Genomic DNA, 24,302 nt, shown 5'->3' with positions numbered 1-24,302 from the left:
GCCTTTCTACCATCTTGAACCAGTCTGGCCATTCTCCTCTGACCTCTTCCATTAATAAGGCTTTTTTCATCCACACAACGGCTGTTTGTTAGAATATTTCCTCTTTTTCGGATCATTCTTCCCCCCATCAACCGTGTTATGTTCAAAGTCACTTAAATCCCCTTTCTTCCCCAATTTGATGTTCAGATTGGCCTTGAGCATGGCAACTTCACCATGTCAGATGCCTAAATGCTATTAGATTGGCTCCGTTGCTATTTGTGTTAACAAGTAATGAAACAGGCAAACCTAAGAAAGTAGCTAAGTGTAAAAATAGGCTGACGAAACTCTTTGTGTATGTTTTTTGTTCTTTTTTATTTATTAAACGTTACAATGCTGACATGCTAAGCTGAGATGGTTCCTAATCCAGTGATCAGTGGGTGTAAATATTTTTTTTGTATAGCTGATTATAAAGACATAAAAAAATGCAAACTGTCATTTATTTAAATGATAAAAATACAAACCGTGATAAAATGTTCTACATGTTTTCCAAACATTCTACCCAAGCTTTATCTCCCAGGTGCTGTTATTATTCCATATAACATATCAGAGACAACTTCATGTTAAGATTAGTTTCAGAAACGACCAGTATTCAAAACATAATCTGCATTTTTCTTAAAACAATTTTAATGCACCATTCTAAGACTCCTTTTACTCTTGTCAATGACAAGACAGGGCAAAAACTACTTTCTGTTTAAAATAATATATGTAGTGTTGCAAAAACTTAAAAGTGACAAAACCAAGTGTAGGGATACAATCACCTCTAAACCTTATATTCGTGATTCTAGAGCTGAAGAGAAGCTCCACTGGGTGGGAGAGTATGGGAAAGTAACCGACTCTGGCCGGGAGTGATCCTTGAAGTATACATCACTGGTAGAGTAAGAACGGCTTAGGAAGTCCCGGACATGTGGAGGTAAGGATAGAAAGAGCCACCTTTCAACCAGGAGCCCACCTCCACAGAGCCCCAAACAGCTGCCAAGTTCAGCAGGCAACTCTTCCAAACTATTGCTGCGCAAATCTAACCTAGACAGATGGCTTAAAGCTGTAATTCCCCCAGGCAGTGAAACAAGAGAGTTGCGAGACACATTAAGGATACGGAGCTCCAAGCAACTGCTGAAGAGGTCAGAGGGTAGGCTCTCTAACCTGTTTCCACTGACGTCTAGTTCTGTGAGCAATTCCAAAGCCTTAACCTCAGAGGGCAGCTCACAAAGCAGGTTGCCAGCCAATAAAAGCCGACGAAGTCGGTGGAGAGTAAAGAGTGCCAGTGGAAGACTCTTTAGCTGGTTGTTGGACAGATCCAGAAGCTCCAAGCCTCGAAGGACTCCGACACTAGGTGGCAGCACCAAGACACGATTGTAAGCAAGTTTAAGGCAAGAAAGACGTCGCAGGTGTGCCAGACCGAGCAGTTCCTCTAGGGTTCTCAAGTTGTTATGCTGCAAGTCAAGCATCCGGAGATTAGTCAGAGCAAGCAGGGAAGAGGGCAAGCGGTCGAGCTGGCAGTCCTGCAGCTGGAGTTCCGTGAGGTTGGCCATTCTCTTAAGGCCTGTCAGAACAAGTAGTCTTGTGCCTTCATTATGCATCACTAATTTCACCAAACCTCCTGCCACTTCACACAGCTCTGCAGGGACTCTGTGTAACAAGCCTCGAATTACCAGAATACGGAGGTGGCAGAGCTGACGCAGGCTCCCCATTGCCCATCCACGACCAACACTACCCTCACTGCTTAAACGACCTGAAAGATGGAGCTCATGCAGGTTGCGGAGTGAGAGGACCCAGTTGGGGATCTGTGATGCCTGAGCGAAGGTGATATGAAGAACCTCTAGACGTTCCTGGAGGACTGCAAGTGCACTGGGATCCACAGCCGGAGTACAGTGGTAAAGATGGAGCTCCCTGTTGGTAAGAAAAAAAAAATCAAAGCAAGGGAATTTGAAAAGCATATGAATTTAATTTCAAAGCTGGCCTGTTCATCTCACCTAAGTGAAGTCATGTTTGCCACCTGTGAAGTAAATCTGGCATCAGTGATGAGCTCCAGTTTGAGGGCCTGAAGCTGGTTCAGGGTGAAAAGAGCTGGAGGAAGGTGAGGCAGGGCCACAAGCTGCAGAGAGGTACAGCCATCCACATCTGTACTGGTCATAGCATGTAGCTTTTCTTCTCCCCAGTGTCTCTCCAGGCTTTGCTCCAGCAGTCTGCTCTCACTGACGGGGGACATAAACACGGAGAGACGCTGGACCAGCAATGAATCATATTGGTCCAGCATGTGTATGAGAAAGGCCAAGTCATTCATCAGATCAGGAATGTCTTTCAGGGACCACAGCTCGTTTGGGGACTGGAAGGAATATTTTCGAAGACAGCTAAGGAGAGATATATTGAAACAACAAAAACATAAAATGGAATGAGAAATATAAAATTGAACACAAGGTACGCCAACCCAAAAAAACATATAATTGCACTTACATTTAATTCTTTCATAAGGCCTCTTACATCAAATTCCAATGTGTTCTCTTATTTACTCATTTATTCCATAACCTCTAGAACCTTGTTCCAATAGCTCTGCTCTATTGCAAGCAAATCTATATCTTTTTTCCATTTGTTTTCTAAATGAAGCATAACTTGTTTTGAATGATTTTCATTCCTGTGCGAAAGCCGTGCTGCTCCAGTGATTTCCACTTTTTGCTCTTGTTTACAATGAGTAATCGTAGTTTACAAGCAGGAGAAGCTCACTGACATTTTAAAGGTTCAAATGAAAACCAAACTAGAGAACTGCGGGAGCAAATCGGAGAAGATTTAAACCATCTCATCCATCAGTCATAATTGAGACTTTAAAATCTCTTGCAAATAAAATGCATGGGCTCAAAGTGCTGGGGAAGACTAGAATATACCAGAATATAGGCAATGCAGTATTATGTGCATTACTGAAACGTGGCTGCATGATCACATAACTAAATCAAACATCTCTCTCTTCTGCAGCAGAGAATAAAACCTTGGAATTCTACGCAAATGTCAAGGATGGATACAGCTCCACTGCACAACCTCCTCCTGATTATGATCCAGTCTGTCTCTACTTAATGTGTAAACCAATTGTTCAGAGGCCACCTGGCACCAAAAGAACAGTTAGAAGATGGTCACAAGAAGCTAAAGGAGTTCTGTGGGGCTGTTTTGAGGCCACAGACTGGAATGCACTCTTTGAGCCACATAAAGACTGTGTGATCATCTAACATTTTGAGTGAACAACACCATGTCCATCAGAACAGTGAGGTGTGTCCTTAAAAGCATGGATTATCAATGAGCTGAAATAATTGCTTACAAGAAAAAAACTTTATGGAATGAGATAGGGAGTTATTTAGTTTACAAGTTTACAAGAAGAACCCAAATGACACATTCTTCAGGATGCTGTTCAGGAACTAGCTTGGCATTCTCCTCTCCTGCTCCCAGCCAAACAGACCTCCCGTCCTTTCTTGACCCACAGTATTCGTGTGACACCCTACTCATAAAAAGGCTCCTGCAGTACTTTGGAAGACATTCTGCCTGATTTAAGTACCGATGGAGTCTCATCCTTTCCGTCTTTAGTTACTACAAATCTGTTGACTTAATGTTACACATCATAGAAGAAGTCCTGGATACATTTTTATTGGCCCACCTGAGTAAGCAAACAAGCATACTTCAAGACCCACTCTTGTTATCTTATTGCCTTGTGGTTGTAAGTGAAAATGCCATCATTGATGTGAGTCCTAACCTGTGAAAAATCCAGCTGAGGGTGTAAAAATTGAGAAGAGCATAAAGCCCCAGAAGGATTAGGTAGGCTACAAGAAGTTTACGCAGAAGGGATGAGAGCACATGGACACATTCAAAGGTTGCGTAACCCACTAGTGTTCGCTCCCCAGGTTGACAGATGTGGTTGAAGGAGAGGGAGCTGAGAAATGGGATGGTGTAACTCATGATCACCATTACCATCAGCAGTTTAAATATTGTCTGGGAAAGGTAAACCTGAAAAGAGAAAATGAGACCTTGTTTAAAAGTTAGATAAAGTATGATCTGGTATGAACTTTTGTTCTAAATGATAGCATACATCCTTATTAGTGTGTTGGTTACCAATATCTATTGCCAGACATTAAAATGTTTTCTAAATAAACCAATAGATTGCAGACTGCAGATGTTCTAGTACCTTATAAATGACAGCAGAGCTTTCGCAGTGAGACCGAAATTTCCTGACTCTTTCAAACAGGGCCCTGGCCTGTTCTCCATCACTTTTATCTAGACTCAGTACCTGTCTGGGTCGTTCCACTTTCACTGAAGGCTTGGAAGAACAGAAGTGCACCTCAGAGCCAAGTGTTCTGGATGATATCGTAGAATTAGAGGAGAGGGTGGAAGGGGATGGAGAAGGCGGGGAGGTTGATCTCTTTAAAAGTGGGCTGTCTGTGCCCGAGTCTATGCTTGAGTGTTCTGTGCGGACCGCTGGAATTGAAAAGCAAGCTGAAGACACAGGAGCTCGGCGGGGCTTTCTCTCCAAATCTTGGATGTTTTCCTGGAGTGCAGCTTCGGACAGAGCCTGGGATGTCCAGGGAGACTCACAGCATTTTGCCAAGATGGACAGGAACTGTTCTATGCGAGAAGATGTGTGAGGGAAATGCAGCCAGAAGGAGCCACTGGCTACCAGCACAAGAGACTGCAGCAAGGCCATGTAGGGGAAGAAGCGTGAACACAAAGGCAAAGCTTGATGGTAGCACACCTAGACAGACATACACACAAAACATTTTCAATTAAGGAGAAGCAGGTTAATGGTTACAGCCATACCATAATAACCGTATCTTAAGCAAACCTGCTGCCAAACAAATTTTCACCAGGCATGGGTCAGTGTCTGGTGTCAAAAATAAAGAATTTCCAACATGCCCTTCCTACAATTCAAAGACCTTTTAATGAGAATGCAGAGAAACTGCTGGATAATCAAAGTTTTCTCTGGATGTATGAGGCAAAGTAATGCTGTGCTGCCTCATCTCCACAAGTTGCTGGGCACTGCTGGTTAGATGGCTGAAAGACAGCCAGTGCAAGAAAGACACACTGCTGAGTCAGTCAGCCTGCAGTTTGTGGATAGCCTGACGAATTAATCAGCCAATGTCAGCTGTTGTCTTGTTACTCTATAAAGAGCATTATGGGATAAAGGTTTAGTATTCTAAAACAGCTATTAAATTTAGCAGGTGTTTGTTTTATATTTTATTAGTAGTGTATGCGTCAAAATCTAATAACAAGTAAAACCTAACTTCCTTCTCCATGATTAGACTCTCAAACAGAAACACAAGCTAACCTTTGTGTGTTACGTTTGTACACAAAAATCAAAACTTTCAAATTCCAGGTCAGAGAAATACACTGGCAGTGGAACCCAAAGTCAAGATTGTAGCTTGAAACGTCTGAGGCCTCAAAATCCAAAATGGCTGCCACAGATCCTAGTGTAGCAATAACAGATTGTTTTTCGCTTATGTTGCTTTGTCTCTGAATAAATGAATTGCCCACAAAGAACTCTACAATTTCTGTGAACAAATGTGGATCCAAAGTCTTTGGACGCACAAAATGTTGAGAAATGCATTGATGCCAGCTTGTGTTGCCAACTGTAGTTAGAGTGGTTTCTCAGAGTAACAATTAGCAACTCACAGTGGTTTTTCCAGCTTGCATGTGGACAACTGTTAGGTTTACTACGGTTCAGAGTTACAGCTCCTGAGGTACATTGAAAACATTGTCTTTGTGGAGCTGTGGGTTGCCTGCTGTAGCCAGTCAGCACACACCTGGGTATTGTGGGAAAACATACGCTTGCCTGTTGTTGTTGGTTTTTGCTAATTTTACAATAACATAAAGGGCTGAAGCACTAAGTAAAGATGTTTAAAGGCAATAAGAAAAACCTACATGGACATTTACTTTGTGCCAAATCAGGTGTAGTCAACGTCAGCTAGCATTTTGTATCTGACATTTAGATTAAAGCTGCCTTCTGCAAATCTTCTGCATGTCGCCTAGATCTTAGCCACAAGGAGCATCAAGGCTTTCAAGTTGCTTAAGGGAGAACTTCACAGTTCTCGCTGTCTCCAAAAAGCCAATGACAACATGAATGACATTTCTCACCCACATCACTCTCTGTTTGAACTGCTTTCGTCAGGCAAACACTACCGATCATTTAAAACAAGGACAAAAGCAGATTCAAGAACAATTTCTATCCAACAGCAATAGTTAATAGTGGTAATTGTGCAAACAGTATGAATATGTGTACGTGTGTTTTTATTTTATGTTTTTACCAAATTACTGTTATGCACTGATCAAATTGCTTTTTCTCAGTTTTGAGGTACTCGTGACAATTACAATAAAGGATATTGTATTCTATTCTATTGTATTCTAGCTACATTCAGAGAGTACTAATATTTAGGCAAACATAGCTTTTGCACACAAGCATATTTTCTTCAAATGCAAATAATTTCTAAAAAGCTGCTTAATTATTATAACTAAAGGTTTTGAGATTCTGTTTCTGAAAATACATAAAACAGTCTAAACGAAGCAAAAATAACTCAATAAATGTAGCATTCCAAAATAACATTTAAACCCATTACTGTAAATTCCTGTAAATTGCTTTAACAATTTATTCTTATAGTCATATATCATCTAAAGGCACATAACAATACCTGGCTAACATAAATATATTGCTGGTACACAAGATGTGTGCGGCGTCCCTGCGCAGGAGATTGGAGATTTGGGCCGATGCTGTGAGGAAAATGCAGAAGGGTCTTAGAAGATGTGAGGGCTGCATCCCTTCCAGGTGATGGATCCTGAACGCTGATGCTTGTATTTAAAGGCAGCTCGGAAGGAATGCACACAACCCTTTCCCTCGACAGCTGCTCAGTACAAGCCAGGACAGATGTCATGAGCATCAGGACCACCAGGTAGTCCATGAAGACCTCCCACCAGGGCTTCAGCAGTTTATATGTGTTCTGAGGCTGATCCAGACGGGCCAGTTCTGAGAGGGAGAACATGGTTCAGTCTGAATATTTTGAGGATATCTGTAAGAAAAGATTTATTTCTGTAAATATTGCGGTTTGGGTTTTGTGCACATACTTGTGGCAGGTTAAGCTAAACACTATAAAAACAATTTTTTTTAATGTTATGACACTAGTTGCCTTTATTTTGTAAGTTGACCAACAGGAAATGGGTTGGAGAGAGAGGGGGAGACATGCAGCAAAGGTCAAGGGGCCAGGACTCGAACCCATGACAGCTGCATTGAGGACTGTAGCCTCCGTACATGGGTTACGCGCTTTACCCCTGGACCACGGCGTTCCCGTTACAACTATTATTAGTTAATCTTACATCTTACATTCAGCGCATGCCATTAGAAAACAAATAAAAAGTCAACAAATGAGAACAGCCTAAAAACATTAACCTATTTTTGCCTACCTGATTGAAAACTTGTTCCACAACGTTTCTCCTCTTCTTTCTCCACCACTTTACAGAGAGTTCAGGCCGGCGCGGTCTGGTTCTGGGGCGAACAACAAACTCCTCCTGAGCTGGCCGACACACAGCTTTTCAAATTGTTGCCATGGCAATTGAGAAAATGCTGTTGAGAATTCCAGCTCACTCCTAGATCCCATGGCCTGCTAAACATTTGCTTGCAGCCGTCAGCTACAGACAAAAATACTATGACAAGTATTATACAAAATTCATGGCTAGAAAATTGTTTCTCCAAGGTTCATTATGTACAGTCTTCAACTCTGCAAAGTTGCAAACAACTAAAATAGTATTTTTGCTCAATTTGTTTATGTAGAAAATGGGGCTTTACTTTAAAACTTTAAAATGTCTGTATTAAGAAACAACATTGAAAAGAGTTTTTCTTTTGGCCACATATAAAAGCTAGTTTGGAGAATTACACTAGAAGAGTACCCCAACAGTTAAAGTTAACTAGTCAAAGTTTAGCCGGTATTTGTTTAGCTGAATAAGGATAAAATTATCCTGGAGAAATAATCATAGACCCTCTGTTAAATAACTCACAGTGGTATACACCCCAGTCTCCATTTTCACACTTTATCACATTACAATCACAAACTTCGATGTTTTCTTGGGGGTCATGTGAAATACCAATGCAACGTACTAAAATAAAGACTAAAATACTTCCCCATTCATCTTTAAAAATTCCTCAAAATCAGTTGTGGATGGATAGTGTCTGTAAACATAAATTAATTAACATAAATTAAAGTCTTACCACAGTTTCTATTTAAGTATGGGCTTGGACTAGGACATGAATTTCCCTTGATCTAAACTGCTTCTACTAGAAGGTGAATCACTGCCCCAGTCTTCGAGGACTACCCTGTATTTAGCACCATGCATCTTTCCATAAAGTCTGACCACTTACACTGTCTTGCTAAAGAAAAGCATCCCCACAGCATGATGCAGCCACCACCATGTTTTTGTGATAAGAAATTTGAAGGTGGATGTGAGTTTTCCCCTCCACGTAACATTTTTTTGCATGGAAAACAGAAAGTTTTGTTTTGGTCCCATCTGACCAGAGCACATTCTTCCATATATTTTTTGTCCCATACTTGGCATGTGAGAAGCAGGATTGTGGCTTTCTTTAAAGAAGGAAAGACAGATTTATGGAGCGCAATCTAGATTTGCAGTTGTGCCAAACTCTTTCTAATTTCTGACGATAGATTGAACAGAACTCTGAGATGTTGAAACTTTGGATATGGTTTTATAACATAACCCTGCTTGAAACTGTTAACTTGCTGCTGTGTTTATGTGAAGAGTAAATATATGGCTGAAGTTTAATTTGTTTTAAGGTTTTCTGCACTTTATGAAACTCCTTGACTTGTTTGGTCAATGAGCAATCATCTGCTATGTAGAGCAAGCCAGATGTCATGATTTGATTTGAACTAAGGTCAGCCAGACATTTAAAAAAAACTTTAATTGGGCATGAAAAAAAAATCTCAGAGATGCTTTGCTTGTTGACAAGTTTTTGGAGAAATCTTGTTTCTTCAATTCAAACTAATAAAAATAATTTCATACAAGTATGATAATGTAAAGAGTTACAGATTTCATATTCCATAAAACAAAATATAACTGAAGAATCCTGAAAATTCAATGACCACTAGAATTTTTATTATTCAAATCCTTGTTTCTTTGAGTAAATAATGCCAAATTACATTGTTGCAACAGTATAGTATGTTACCGAAAGATGATGAACCAGTCACCCACTGAAAATATTTTAAACTTTATTACAAAAAACATGATAATGGAATAATCTTGGGTGAGGTAGAAATATATTCCCATATATCATATGCTTACATCAAGTTCAGAACTGGCAAGAACAAAATATTTTATCAGTCAGTTTTGCAACTTTCAGAATCTACGTGTTGATATTGGTATTTTGTTGATATTGGTATTTCCCTCATCATCCAGCAGAGGACGCCAAAATCAGTGTTTAGACCCAGAAAGCTACAGTTGAATCCACACCTGTAATTATAGCAATGTACCAGCTCCTACAAGTAGCACAATCCTACTTTTATCACAGATAGCGATAGTTCTAAAATTGACCTCTTTCTCAGTTCAGTTAAATATTAATGTCTGTTCATACTGAAGGATTACATCGTCTGCTTCTTCATATGGCATTTCCTTTAGTTTTTAGACCACTAAGAATCTTTAGCAGAGATGCAAACTGACAATAAACCACAATGAGATCTACTTCGCACAGCTGGTGTGCCGTGGTTGTGTGTTCTATGCATCCGCGCTGTGTGAACAAGGATGGAGATGCATGTCCCTGTATGTATTGTTGAGCAATGAGCATAGAGTTAGAAAACAAGTGGTGGGGAAGTTGCAGCAGTGGCGGTAAATACATATGTATGTGAGTAAGAGTGGCATTCACCAATGCCACAGAGGAAAATCTTGTAGTAAAATGCACAAGTGTGACTGACAGGGCTGACTGTTTTACACCGCGACATTTCAGTTTCCCGCTGTGCAAATGATATCTAATCGAAGTATGTAATGATTCCTGTGCTGTACTGTTCAAAATAAAAATAAGTAATAGGAACAAACCAGTTCTTAACTTGAGAACTGACAAAAAACAAATGAATACTGAGAAAAGTTAAAATAATGTCAGGAGGAAAATACAATGTTGTGTTCTGCAATTCTTGAACTGCTCTTCCAACCATTTTAACTTAAAAGTTTGTGTGTGGGTGGGTGTATGTTTGTGCGTGTGAATGCAATAGAATAGTCTTCATGAGTCCTTTTTAAGTCCAGTAAAATACCTTGAATACAGTCTGTTCATGAAATTAATACTGCTTAAATTAGTTCAGTCATTGTGCATTTTGGTATTTGTGTGCAGGCTGGATTTTCTGCGACAGTGATTTGTTAATTTGTTTTGTAGTTTTTTTTTTTTTGATTAACTAATCAAGAACTCTCGCAGCTTAATCAGAGCCAGCCATTGACTCGGACATGTAACTACTGCATATATTTATAAAATGTTTACAGAAGCTTTGATGTAAAATGTAGCAGGTCATTAAAAGGTTGTATTTACTTACAGAGCCTAACTGGCATATTAGCATCACCTTCTTGTTAATTTCATTGCCCAGTCAGGCCAGAAACCAACATCCAAAACCGAGATGCTTACTTCTGTATTACAAGTCTGAAACATACTTTCTTGTGTTCTTGTACTCGTACTCGTCGTCTTCCGCTTTATCCGGGACCGGGTCGCGGGGGCAGCAGACTCAGCAGAGACGCCCAGACGTCTCTCTCCCTAGACACCTCCTCCAGCTCCTCCGGGGGAGCCCAAGGCGTTCCCAGACCAGCCGAGAGACATAGTCCCTCCAGCGTGTCCTGGGCCGTCCCCTGGGCCTCCTCCCGGTGGGACGTGCCTGGAACACCTCCAGAGGAAGGTGTCCAGGTATAAATGCCCGAGCCACCTCAACTGGCTCCTCTCGATGTGGAGGAGCAGTGGCTCTACTCCGAGCCCCTCCCGGATGGCCGAGCTCCTCACCCTATCTCTAAGGGAGTGCCCGGCCACCCTACGGAGGAAGCTCATTTCAGTCGCTTGTATCCGGGATCTCGTTCTTTCGGTCATGACCCAAAGTTCATGGCCATAGGTGAGGGTAGGAACGTAGACCGACCGGTAAATCGAGAGCTTTGCTTTTCGGCTCAGCTCTCTCTTCACCACAACGGACCGGCACAGCGCCCCCATTACTGCGGCAGCCGCACCGATCCGTCTGTCGATCTCCCGCTCCATTTTTCCCTCACTCGTGAACAAGACCCCAAGATACTTAAACTCCTCCACTTGAGGCAGGAACTCCCCTCCAACCTGAAGAGGACAAGCCACCCTTTTCCGGTCGAGTACCATGGCCATGGACTTGGAGGAGCTGATCCTCATCCCAGCCGCTTCACACTCGGCTGCGAACCGCCACAGCACATGCTGTAGGTCTTGGCTAGAGGGGGCCAGCAGGACCACGTCATCTGCAAAAAGAAGAGACGAAATCCTCTGGTCCCCAAACCAGACCCCCTCCGGCCCTTGGCTGCACCTAGAAATCCTGTCCATAAAAGTTATGAACAGGACCGGTGACAAAGGGCAGCCCTGCCGGAGTCCAACATGCACCGGGAACAGGTCCGACTTAGTGCCGGCAATGCGGACCAAACTCCTGCTCCACTTGTACAGGGACCGGATGGCCCCTAGTAAAGGGCCCCCGATTCCATACTCCTGGAGCACCCCCCACAGGGCGTCACGAGGGACACAGTCGAATGCCTTCTCCAGGTCCAGAAAACACATGTGGACCGGTTGGGCAAACTCCCATGAACCCTCGAGTACCCTGTAGAGGGTATAGAGCTGGTCCAGTGTTCCACGGCCGAGACGAAAACCACACTGCTCCTCCTGAAGCCGGGGTTCGACTATCGGCCAGACTCTGCTCTCCAATACTCGACTTCCCGCACAAGCTCAGGCTCCTTCCCCCCCAGCGAGGTGACATTCCACGTCCCTAGAGCCAGCCTAAGCATCCGGGGATCGGGCCACCGAGGTCTCTGCCTTCGTCCGCCGCCCAATCCTCTTTGCACCGGTCCCTCACGGTTCCCCCTGCAGGTGGTGGGCCCACTGGGGTATGGTCTCGCGTCTCTTGTTTGGGCTTGGCCCGGCCGGGTCCCGCGAGAAGCAACCCAGCCACCAGGCGCTCTCCGACAAGTCCCGACCCCAGGCCTGGCTCCAGGGTGGGACCCCGGCTCAGCCGTACCGGGCGACATCACGTGCCTCGATCTTGTGTTCTTGTATAATTAAATGAAAAAGAACTGACCAACAATGGTTATTAAATAGTTTATTAAAGTCTTATTACTGTCTACCACTATTTTGCCACGTTTTGTCGCCATCTTGGTTTAGCATGTTAGTATGCTAATATTTTCTAGATTAGCTCTAAAATAATAGTAAACTAAAGCAAAACACATACACAGCATAATTTTACAAAGAGTTACTTGTCTTACTTTTACACTGAACTACTTCATTTACTATACCTGTTTAATTACTTGTTAACACAAATAGCAAATCAGCAATCAAATGGAAACCACTTAATGCATTTAGACATCTAAACATTATAAAGACAACTTGCTGAAGTTCAAACCAAGCATCAAAATGAGAAAGAAAACTGACTTTATGGTCTTTGCCAGGCAGGCTGATCTGAGTATTTCAGACATTGCTGATATGCTGGGTTGTCATGCACAACTGTCTTCGGTTTACAGAATATGGTCCAGAAAAGAGAAAATATTTAATGAGCAGCAGTTGGAATGTTGGGATGAAAATACTGTTGAAGTCAGATATTAGGGGAAAATGGGCAGACTAGTTTGAAATTATAGAAGGGCAACCATTGCTTAAATAACCACTCGCTACAACCAAGGTTTACAGAGTACCATCTCTGAGCATCCGATATCTTTAACCTTGAAGAGGACGGGCTGCAGCAAAAGATCATGCCAGGTGCCACTCCTGCCAGCTAAAAATAGGAAACTGAGGCGACATTTCACACAGGCTTTTCAAAACTGGACAAAAACAGATTGTAAAGACTTTGTCTGGTCTGATTAGCCTGCTATTCAGCTGCAACATTTTGGTGGTCGGGTCAGAATTTAGTGTAAATAACATAAAAGCAGGAATCCATCCTCTTTTGTGTAAGCATCACGATTGTGGGAGTGGTTTAATGGTATGGCAGACATTTGTCTGGTACACTTTGGGCAACTGAGTATGAGTTGAGCATTATTGTTGCTGACTATGTCTATCCCTGTATGGCCACATTATACCTGTCTACTAATATCTACTTCCAGCAGGATGTCACAAAGCTCAAACTGTCTCAAACTGTTTTCTTGAACAGGGCAATAATTTCACTGAACTCCAATGCCCTCCAAAATCAACAGATCTCAGTCAAATAGAGCACCTCTGGGAGGGGTGAGTACAAAAGATTAGTATCAGACGTGAAGTCAAACAAATCTGCAGTAACTGGGTCATGCTATCCTGTCTGTATGGACAGGGAATGTAACCACTTTGTTGAATCTATACGATCAGTGCATATCACAAGCCTGAAACATAATTGTTTAATAAATCGTTTCATTATGTGGATATTAATTGAACAAAAATGGTTATTAAAATAGGCATAGAGGTATTTTGACTGTTTACCATGATTTTGCTCTGTGGTTGCACAGAGCATTCCCTCGTCGACTTAGTTAACATGCTAACATGCTGTAGATTAGCTCTAAATGAATAAAGAAATAGCACTAAAACACCACTTAAATGTACAAAATAGCCACAGATGTCAACTTTTATGATATAAATTCAAATAAAAAAGAACAGAGCAAAATGGTTCTTAAAATTATTCATTTAGGTACAATCATTGTCTATGTTAATATAATGTTCTTTTAACAATTTTAGTTTGACATTCTAAGATTAGACAAGCACTAAAATAATACAAAAATAAAATAAAAGCATATGTAAATGTGTAAAATAGTTTCAGAATCCCTTTCTGATAGATTATAAATCCAAAACACCATTTTGTTTTGTTGTATTAGTAAATGACAAAGAATTACCAGAAATTGGTTATATAAAGAGTTTATTGAGGTACTGTCCCCAACAATCATTATTTTGCCCTGTGGTTTAGCATGTGACCCTGGTAAAACCTTATAAATTCCAACTACAACAATTTTAGAATTGTCTTAAGAATATACCAAACATATATGTAGCCTACAAACTAGCTACAGAAGTCTGCGTTTAGATTACAAGTCTAAAAAAAATTGTTGTTATTACTGAGTAAAAATCATTTATTAGTTTTTTTTTTACAATAGTTTATTAAGTTCTTGTGACTGTCTACCATTTGCCCTGTAGCTAAGAAGCAAAATAAGCTAAGATGTTCCATTTTAGCTTATTAGCATGCTAACAATTTGTTAAATGGCACAACAATTTTAAGAAAAGCATAAAAAGACACAATTGTCAAGGTATATTTGGTTTAACTCTTCAGATTAACAGTATACTCATTTAGTGGAACAAGCACTCACCTTTTCGTCTCAGCAGTGCAGCCAAAGAGAGAGACATGCTCCAGGTGCTGCCTAAAAGCTCCTGGAGCACACCGGTTGCAATGATTTGTCAGTCAGTCAGTCAATCATTTTCTACCGCTTATTCCATAATGGGTCACGGGAGAGCTGGTGCCTATCTCCAGCAGTCTATGGGTGAGAGGCAGGTCGCCAGTCCATCGCAGGGCAACACACAAATAACCACGCACACACTCATTCATACACCTAAGGGCAATTTAGAGTTACCAATTAACCTAACAGGCATGTCTTTGGACTGTGGGAGGAAGCCAGAGTACCTGGTGAGAACCCACGCATGCACAGGGAGAACATGCAAACTCCATGCAGAAAGACCCCCGGCTGGGAATTGAACCTACAACCTTCTTGCTGCAAGGCAACAGTGCTACCAACTTACAAAACATACACAACATACTTGTACAAAATAGTTAGAGAACATTTGCAGCCAAACAATTTATCAAGCATGCATGTAAGTGATTATATTGGAAATTAATTGTTTTTAAAGATTTTCAAACAAACTATGTTTTGCATTTGCAAACCTAACTGCCTTTGTTAGTGAGGACTTGAAAAACACATTCCAGCTTTTAAATAAAAAAACATCTACACGTGAAAAGTCTCTCATAGATGGATGAACAGACATCCCACCCTCCTTTGACCCATAGGACCCACAGCTGTCCAGTAACACCTCACATTTTTTATCTTCCACCTCAGCCCTAGACCCTTCTGCTTCTACATGTTTGCCTTCAACCATATCAGAAGATGCTGATGCTTCCTTTGCTTCCCCCTTCCACCTGTGTGTCTCAAGAAGTCAGGTGAAGAGACAACTGGAGAGACTGAATAGGAATAAGGCTGCAGGTCCAGATCATGTCAGCCCTAGAGTCCTGAAGGCCTGTGCAGAGCAGCTGTGGGATTCTGCAGCACCTCTTCAACCTTAGCCTGGCCCAGAAGAAGGTTCCGGTGTTGTGGAAGACCTCCTGTCTTGTTCCGGTACCAAAGAAAACTCACCCATCAGTCCTCAATGACTATAGACCTGTTGCCCTGACATCCCACATCATGAAGGTCCTAGAGAGACTCCTGTTGGCCCACCTGAGTAAGCAAACAGTAAACCATCAGGACCCCCTTCAGTTTGCTTATCGCTGTGGAGTTGGAGTTGAAGATGCCATCATACACCTGCTTCAACAAACCCACTGTCATCTGGACAAAGCCAGCAGCACTGTGAGGATCATGTTCTTTGATTTCTCCAGTGCATTTAATACAATCCAACCTGATTTGCTTTGTCAGAAACTCCAGAAGACTCAGGTGGAGGCCTCAACAATCTCCTGGATCAAAGACTACCTGACAAACAGACCACAGTTTGTGAGACTGAAGGGTTGTGAGTCTAACCAGGTAGTCAGCAGCACAGGAGCACCACAGGGGACTGTACTCTCACCATTCCTTTTCACTCTGTACACCTCAGACTTCCAGTACAAGACAGACTCCTGTCATCTGCAGAAATACTCGGATGATTCTGCAGTTGTGGGGTGGATCAGAGATGGACAAGAAGCTGAGTACAGGAAGGTGGTGGACTGTTTTGTGGCATGGTGTGGAAACAATCATCTAATTTTGAACGTGACTAAAACAAAGGAGATTATTGTAGATTTTAAGAGAAACAGGAATAAGTCAAAAACTATTTCTATCATGGGAGAAGAAGTGGAGGTGGTGGAGGAGTATAAATACCTCGGTGTTCACCTGGACAATAGACTAGAGTGGAGATGCAACTGTGAAGCCATCTACAAGAAGGGACAGAGCAGACTGTACTTCTTGAGGAAGCTTAGGTCCTTTGGTGTTTGCAGCAAGATGCTGCATATCTTCTATAAGTCTGTTGTGGAAAGTGTGATCTCTTCTGCCATCATCTGCTGGGGAAGCAGCATCAGAGCCAGGGACTTAAAAAAACTCAACAAGCTGATAAAAAAGGCTGGTTCTGTTCTGGGGACTCGTCTGGAACCTCTGGAGATCATTGTGGAAAGACGGATTCTTCATAAAATGAAGAACATTATGGAGAACCCTGAGCATCTTCTTCATGAGACTGTCCTACAACAACAGAGTGTCTTCAGTCAGAGGCTTCTTCAGATCTGCTGTAAGACGGAGCGCTACAGGAGATCCTTCCTGCTCACAGCCATCAGCATCTACAACGGCTCTTTGAGGAAACCTTCATAATATGAGCTATAACAACATTTAATTTCTCTTTGGGATTAATAAAGTATTTTTGAATTGAATTTGAATTGAATATTTACTTCCTGACACCTTTAAAATTCTGCATTTCAAAACTATTTAAGTTGCATCTTGAAACATAGACTAAAACAATAAGCTTAACAAACTGGCACTTTTTTTTATGTATTCATCAGGTCTAATCAGTCTCCCACCATTAAACGTCTTCTCAGCTGAAATAAAATAATTAAAAATACATCTCATTAAGCTTATATCAGCATTAATATCATTTTCCTCTCTCTCTGTATTTCAACAAACAAGATGCAATGAAAAACGTCTATGACTTGCTGATAGAAAAAAGCTGTTTGCTGTTTTTTAAATTTACAGGTCCTTCTCAAAAAATTAGCATATTGTGATAAAGTTCATTATTTTCCATAATGTCATGATGAAAATTTAACATTCATATATTTTAGATTCATTGCACACTAACTGAAATATTTCAGGTCTTTTATTGTCTTAATACGGATGATTTTGGCATACAGCTCATGAAAACCCAAAATTCCTATCTCACAAAATTAGCATATCATTAAAAGGGTCTCTAAACGAGCTATGAACCTAATCATCTGAATCAACGAGTTAACTCTAAACACCTGCAAAAGATTCCTGAGGCCTTTAAAACTCCCAGCCTGGTTCATCACTCAAAACCCCAATCATGGGTAAGACTGCCGACCTGACTGCTGTCCAGAAGGCCACTATTGACACCCTCAAGCAAGAGGGTAAGACACAGAAAGAAATTTCTGAACGAATAGGCTGTTCTCAGAGTGCTGTATCAAGGCACCTCAGTAGGAAGTCTGTGGGAAGGAAAAAGTGTGGCAGAAAATGCTGCACAACAAGAAGAGGTGACCAGACCCTGAGGAAGATTGTGGAGAAGGGCCGATTCCAGACCTTGGGGGACCTGCGGAAGCAGTGGACTGAGTCTGGAGTAGAAACATCCAGAGCCACCGTGCACAGGCGTGTGCAGGAAATGGGCTACAGGTGCCGCATTCCCCAGACCTGGGCTACAGAGAAGCAGCACTGGACTGTTGCTCAGTGGTCCAAAGTACTTTTTTCGGATGAAAGCAAATTCTGCATGTCATTCGGAAATCAAGGTGCCAGAGTCTGGAGGAAGACTGGGGAGAAGGAAATGCCAAAATGCCAGAAGTCCAGTGTCAAGTACCCACAGTCAGTGATGGTCTGGGGTGCCGTGTCAGCTGCTGGTGTTGGTCCACTGTGTTTTATCAAGGGCAGGGTCAATGCAGCTAGCTATCAGGAGATTTTGGAACACTTCATGCTTCCATCTGCTGAAAAGCTTTATGGAGATGAAGATTTCATTTTTCAGCACGACCTGGCACCTGCTCACAGTGCCAAAACCACTGGTAAATGGTTTACTGACCATGGTATCACTGTGCTCAATTGGCCTGCCAACTCTCCTGACCTGAACCCCATAGAGAATCTGTGGGATATTGTGAAGAGAACGTTGAGAGACTCAAGACCCAACACTCTGGATGAGCTAAAGGCCGCTATCGAAGCATCCTGGGCCTCCATAAGACCTCAGCAGTGCCACAGGCTGATTGCCTCCATGTCACGCCGCATTGAAGCAGTCATTTCTGCAAAAGGATTCCTGACCAAGTATTGAGTGCATAACTGTACATGATTATTTGAAGGTTGATGTTTTTTGTATTAAAAACACTTTTCTTTTATTGGTCTGATGAAATATGCTAATTTTGTGAGATAGGAATTTTGGGTTTTCATGAACTGTATGCCACAATCATCCGTATTAAGACAATAAAAGACCTGAAATATTTCAGTTAGTGTGCAATGAATCTAAAATATATGAATATTAAATTTTCATCATTACATTATAGAAAATAATGAACTTTATCACAATATGCTAATGTTTTGAGAAGGACCTGTATTTCAGAGAAACATGGCTGTAAAATTAGACAGCAGGGCTATGATGTGGCAGGATGAACATAAGAAGCGGACCATATCCCACTAACACCCTGGGTTTTTATAGTTGTGATGTGAAAGAGCTTGCGGTTTGACACCTTTTTATTTGCAATCTATGCCAATACATTCTCACATCCGTGCCTTTAGGCAGATATGCTTTGGGTGGGGTTGTGTTATTTTGCAGGATTCACAAGTCCAAATCATGAGAAAACATCGGCAGCTTGTTGCAGACCTCTCACATCGTATTAAATGTCTACAGTATTTATTCAGAAGAAAACAATTAATAATGTATGCCCATTATACTGTCACCTCTCTGGTTTACAAAAAACAGTTTGTATTACCAAATATTTAAGATTTAATTACTGAAATTTAAAATATGCTAAGCAGATTTTTACTCTAACAAATGTTACTAGTACATAGAAGCAGAGTGAAGTCAGCATCCATTTTAGGTTAGATTTTCTTCTCTAAGCTCTCTTCAGTCAAATTTATGCTTTAAACCCTCTTATTGTATGCACAGTAAAGTCAGTGTTGTTTTAGAATTTTATAAAAAGCCCATTGTGTCAAGATGAGGTGGGGTTTTGTAGAACCTACAGACCATGCACCATGCAGACTAGACCGTAGGAGCTGCATGGTGAGTAGAAGTATTTAATAACAGAACTGAAATAACTTACAGAGGTGAACACAGGACACGGAACACGGGCAATGAGATGGCATGAAACAAACAGGCAAATAATGGAATCCAGTGGCGAGCAATGGAAACCAGAGAGTTTAAATACAGAGGCAGAATAAGGAGAAATGACCATTGAACCAGCAGAAGTAATCAGATTACATGTGGAGCTGCTAGTGGGATGGTGAATGCAGAGCTACTGAGGGAGGGAGGCTAATTAACACAGATGAACAGGAACACAGAAACACTGGAAGGAATCTAACAGAACCCTAAATGTACAGAAATACAAGAAATAAGTAAAGAATGGATGAACTAAAATAACAGCAACTAAAGAACATAAACAGGGAAGTGCACAGAAAAAGACAAGAAGGAAACTCAAAACTCAAACAGCTAACACAGGCGAATCATGATAAATGTTTTTAAGCTTTGCACACTCCAGAGCTGCTTTATTATAAATACTGCACAGAATTCCATTATGTAACATTTAAATATTTGTTTTTCTCAATATTTTTATAAGAATGTGTTTTAATTATTTATACATACCTAATTATTTAAGGTCTTTGATTTGGAGTAATCTTCCAGTGTGCCTCACATGGAGAATGTGCTACCTCTTGCCTGGGCCATACCAAGTCTACTTCACCTTACTACCTTGTCATAAAAAGCTACCTTTTGTATTGTTATACTGTGTTTGCGACCCATTTCTATCTGTTTTTCAAAGTTAGTTCTATCAATTCATTGACTGTTGTTGCCATTTTAAAAGAAAGGCTACTACTGCTATGGTTAGAGCCACCATGGGATGTTTTAGATCTGTTTGGAACCTCTGCAAGCTGAATATTTTATGTTTTCATACGTAGGCAGCAGCTGTCATGTGTACCATGTCAATTTAGAGTTCTCACACCTCCTTACCTTTTTGTAACCATGCGTAGTTAAAGTGATTCAGCTCTCATTCGGTCTCATGTGTGGGAGTAGGGATGCCCGCATGTTGGCTGAATTTGAGAGCTTTTGATATAATCATTACTCTATTTAACCACTATTACCAGCATTGCCACTTTTTAGACTGTTCTACTCATGGGCCTTTAAAAGTTGTTGATGTTGCTAAGGTTGGGTCAATCTTTTATGCTTACAAAGTTTGGTATTGAAATAAAAAATGCACAACAGTGCAACCATTTGGTTTTAATCTGAATCTGTTTTCAATCTGACAGCAATTGATTGAAGAGAGTGGGAGGATATGATAAGCTGTAACATAGAAAGAAAAATACCTCAGGAAAATATTTGTTTCCTGTTCAGTGGGTGGCAAAGGCCTACTTGAGAACTTTGTGGCTTTTACTTTTGTACACAACTCTGTAATACATTACAATATTATAGGTCGAGTCCAACGTTCCCATGGCTGTAATAAAAATAGACCTAGTGATAAGAAGTCATGTATGACAAGGAAAGTTTTATGAGTTAATACTTTTGGTATATTTCAAAACTATGAGTGCCTCTTGCATGTAATGCATGTAGGCATCAAAATTTCAAAAGGTTCTTAAGACTTGATTTTCTTTCACTCATCTACAAAGTAAAAGAAAGCCCTGCACTGACCTTAACCTTTGCTCTTTTAACTTACATAGCCAAAGAAAGTCGAAAAGCTGCGCGGAAATGAGTGTTAGATGGGTGGGTGGGGGTTACAAAGGGTGACAGGAGAAGTTGCTGGCCGTGAGAAAGTGGCACATCACTTCATTTTGCAAGTCCCATGACTGAAACCACTTTAAGCCACCAGCCACAGTAGCTACAGATATAAACATCAAAAAACAGAGTATGTGGTCTGACCTGTCACCAACACAAGTGACGTTTTTCTTGCTGTGATCATTGATAATGATTTATTTACTGCTGTGATGTCATTAAATGCTCTCTACTCTGTCATAAGAAGCTGTTCCAGAAGACATTAGAGCATAGCTGCAGTTATGCGTAGTCTGTAATTTTGCTCCTTAATAAGTAAACATTTAAATTATTGTTATTTTTTTGTGTTGTGATTTTGCGAAGTAAAACAATGTAGTTGTTATGTTACCTGCTGTGAACTCCTTGAACAATTTTACCTTGGAGAAAAAAGTTCTGGAGAATCCCATTCATGCTACTGACAACTGGACCAATGCTAATGGGGATTTCATTCATCTTAAAAAAAACTCCACGTTCAAAATATCTGAGAGGTCAATAGGAACTGTAGTCTATAACCTTTAAACTATCATTATGTTTGTATAAGATGCAGCATTCCAAGATAGAATACTATACTTTTTAAATGAAGATCATGTTAGTTAACAGTCCAATCCAAGTTCCTTCCTATTTGAAACACGTAATGGAAAATGAAATGTGGTAAACAAAGGCCCAAACCTGATGCAGATTTTAGTGAGAGTGGTGTGGACGTCCTAACGATGGAAGAGAAAGCAAATTGAGTAAGCATTTGGGCTTACAGTAACCCATACTTTCATTACAATGTTCAAAAAATAATCTTGGAATATCTTGATTTCATAAAATCAATCAGCTCTTATAAGTAATATTCATTCATTGGATTTGGAGCAATTAATTTGAATAAATAAGAAAGAGTGAATTCCTGAGTGGTGTCAACGTTTTTGAATATTGAACTATTAACAATATCACAGCTGTCCCTGGTTACATTGTACAGTGATTAACACTCACCGGCCACTTTATTAGGGACACCTTGCTAGTACCGGGTTGGACCCCCTTTTGCCTTCACAACTGCCTTAATCCTTCGTGGCATAGGTTCAACAAGGTACTGGAAACATTCCTCAGAGAGTTTGGTCCATATTGACATGATAGCATCACACAGATGCTGCAGATTTGTCGGCTGTACATCCATGATGTTAATCTCCCGTTCCTCCACATCCCAAAGGTGCTCTATTGGATTGAGATCTGGTGACTGTGGAGGCCATTTGAGTTCAGTGAACTCATTGTCATGTTCAAGAAACCAGTCTGAGATGATTTGTGCTTTATGACATGGTGCGTTATCCTGCTGGAAGTAACCATCAGAAGATGGGTACACTGTGGTCATAAAGGGATGGACATGGTCAGCAACAATACTCAGGTAGGCTGTGGCGTTGACATGATGCTCAATTGGTACTAAGAGGCCCAAAGTGTGCCAAGAAAAGATCCCCCACACCATTACACCACCACCACCAGCCTGAACCATTGATACAAGGCAGGATGGATCCATGCTTTCATGTTGATGATGCCAAATTCTAACCCTACCATCCGAATGTTGCAGCAGAAATCGAGACTCATCACACCAGGCAACGTTTTTCCAATCTTCTATTGTCCAATTTTGGTGAGCCTGTGTAAATTGTAGCCTGAGTTTCCTGTTCTTAGCTGACAGGAGTGGCACTTGGTGTGGTCTTCTGCTGCTGTAGCCCATCCGCCTCAAGGTTCGACGTGTTGTGCATTCAGAGATGCTCTTCTGCACACCTTGGTTGTAACAAGTGGTTATTTGAGTTACTGTTGCCTTTCTATCAGCTCGAACCAGTCTGGTCATTCTCCTCTGACCTCTAGCATCAACAAGGCATTTGCGCCCACAGAACTGCTGCTCACTGGATATTTTCTATTTTTGGACCATTCTCTGTAAACCCAGAGATGGTAGTGCGTGAAAATCCCAGTAGATCAGCAGTTTCTGAAATACTCAGACCAGCCCGTCTGGCACCAACAACCATGCCAGGTTCAAAGTCAATTAAATCACCTTTCTTCCCCATTCTGGTGCTCGGTTTGAACTACAGCAGATCACCTTGACCATGTTTACACGCCTAAATGCATTGAGTTGCTGCCATATGATTGGATGATTAGAAATTTGCGTTAACGAGCAGTTGGACAGGTGTATCTAATAAAGTGGCCGGTGAGTGTATTTGGAATAGACAATAAGTAAACAGATGTAAATAAGCTGTCAGCTGCATACTTTATGGGTATATCTTTGCAAAGTAATTATATAATAGAAAAGTAAAAAATAGCATTCACTTGGATCACTAAATTATCATAAGTCTTATATAAGTCTTTTTATAGCTATATAATCCAAAAAAACAAATTCAATCTCAGTTCTGTTTTCCTCTGTGTCAAAATAAGGTGAGATACTTCCATGTAATCTATGCAACATTTAGTAACTGCTCACAGTTAACTCCCTAAAAGTTACAATAAATATCCTTATGTGTAATCCATGCAATAATTATTAAAACACACAGTTGAAGCAGTAGGGAGTGAAACAAGCATGTTCTGATATTCTGGAGCTGAGATACTGGAGAGGCCTGTGTGGAGCCACATATTATCTGCCACATGTTCTCTTATCTTTTGCAGAAGTATAAACAAGTATCCAATGATGTATGATGATTTTATATTCTTTCACATGTATTAAATGAAATTAGTAGGCTTTGATTATCAAGTTAAAAGATGTATGATTGAAATGTGGTTAAGAACTGAGAATTAGAGTAAAAAAACATTAAGTTTTGACATTCTCAATCAGCTATATATGAAAGAAATATAACATTTATCATTTGTAAAGCATGTATAAAAAGAATGAAGTGATGGTTTTGCAACGGTGTTTTAAAGTGAATGCTGAAAGCTGAAGAATGGAAAGTATAATACTGTGTAAAGTTTAAAACTGAGCAGATTAGGGAAAGAACTGTAAGATGACTAGGAGTGACGAGAGCCAGCTGCATGCTGACAGCGAACCTTTTCAAGGCAAACGGGAGGAAGGGAGGATGCGACTACAGCCAGCTGCGTGGCTATTATTGGCATCTCCAAGGCCGAGAAACAGAATCAGTAGGTCACAGTGACCATGACTAAAGTATTGAGCAATAATCAAGAAGCTGAGGTGAAAAGGTTCCGCAATAACTAAGAA

The 24,302-nt window shown here is 40.9% G+C and overlaps 1 protein-coding gene across 1 annotated transcript; it reads right to left on the bottom strand.

Annotated features, from left to right (window-relative positions):
• Window positions 1–326: 326 nt before the first annotated feature.
• On the bottom strand, window positions 327–7,616 carry LOC124862487 (volume-regulated anion channel subunit LRRC8D-like). The gene is made up of 6 exons (XM_047356443.1): window positions 7,459–7,616; window positions 6,693–7,067; window positions 4,199–4,762; window positions 3,770–4,020; window positions 2,010–2,387; window positions 327–1,926 (listed from the first exon to the last, which is right to left on the bottom strand). The coding sequence occupies exons 2-6, from the start codon at window positions 7,038–7,040 to the stop codon at window positions 807–809; spliced, it is 2,661 nt and encodes an 886-aa protein (XP_047212399.1). The 5' UTR covers window positions 7,041–7,067; window positions 7,459–7,616; the 3' UTR covers window positions 327–806.
• Between the last annotated feature and the right edge of the window lie 16,686 nt (window positions 7,617–24,302).

Source organism: Girardinichthys multiradiatus, chromosome X (genome assembly GCF_021462225.1).
Source record: "Girardinichthys multiradiatus isolate DD_20200921_A chromosome X, DD_fGirMul_XY1, whole genome shotgun sequence".
In the NCBI taxonomy this organism is placed as follows: domain Eukaryota; kingdom Metazoa; phylum Chordata; class Actinopteri; order Cyprinodontiformes; family Goodeidae; genus Girardinichthys; species Girardinichthys multiradiatus.
This window is presented reverse-complemented; position numbering and strand designations above follow the sequence as displayed.

Coding starts and splice junctions, on each gene's coding strand:
- LOC124862487 (XM_047356443.1), bottom strand. CDS start 7,040: ATGTTCTCCCTCTCAGAACTGGCCCGTCTGGATCAGCCTCAGAACACA. Junction 4,763..6,692: donor AATATATTTATGTTAGCCAG/GTATTGTTATGT, acceptor ATGTCTGTCTAG/GTGTGCTACCATCAAGCTTT. Junction 2,388..3,769: donor CTCAGCTGGATTTTTCACAG/GTTAGGACTCAC, acceptor ATCTCTCCTTAG/CTGTCTTCGAAAATATTCCT.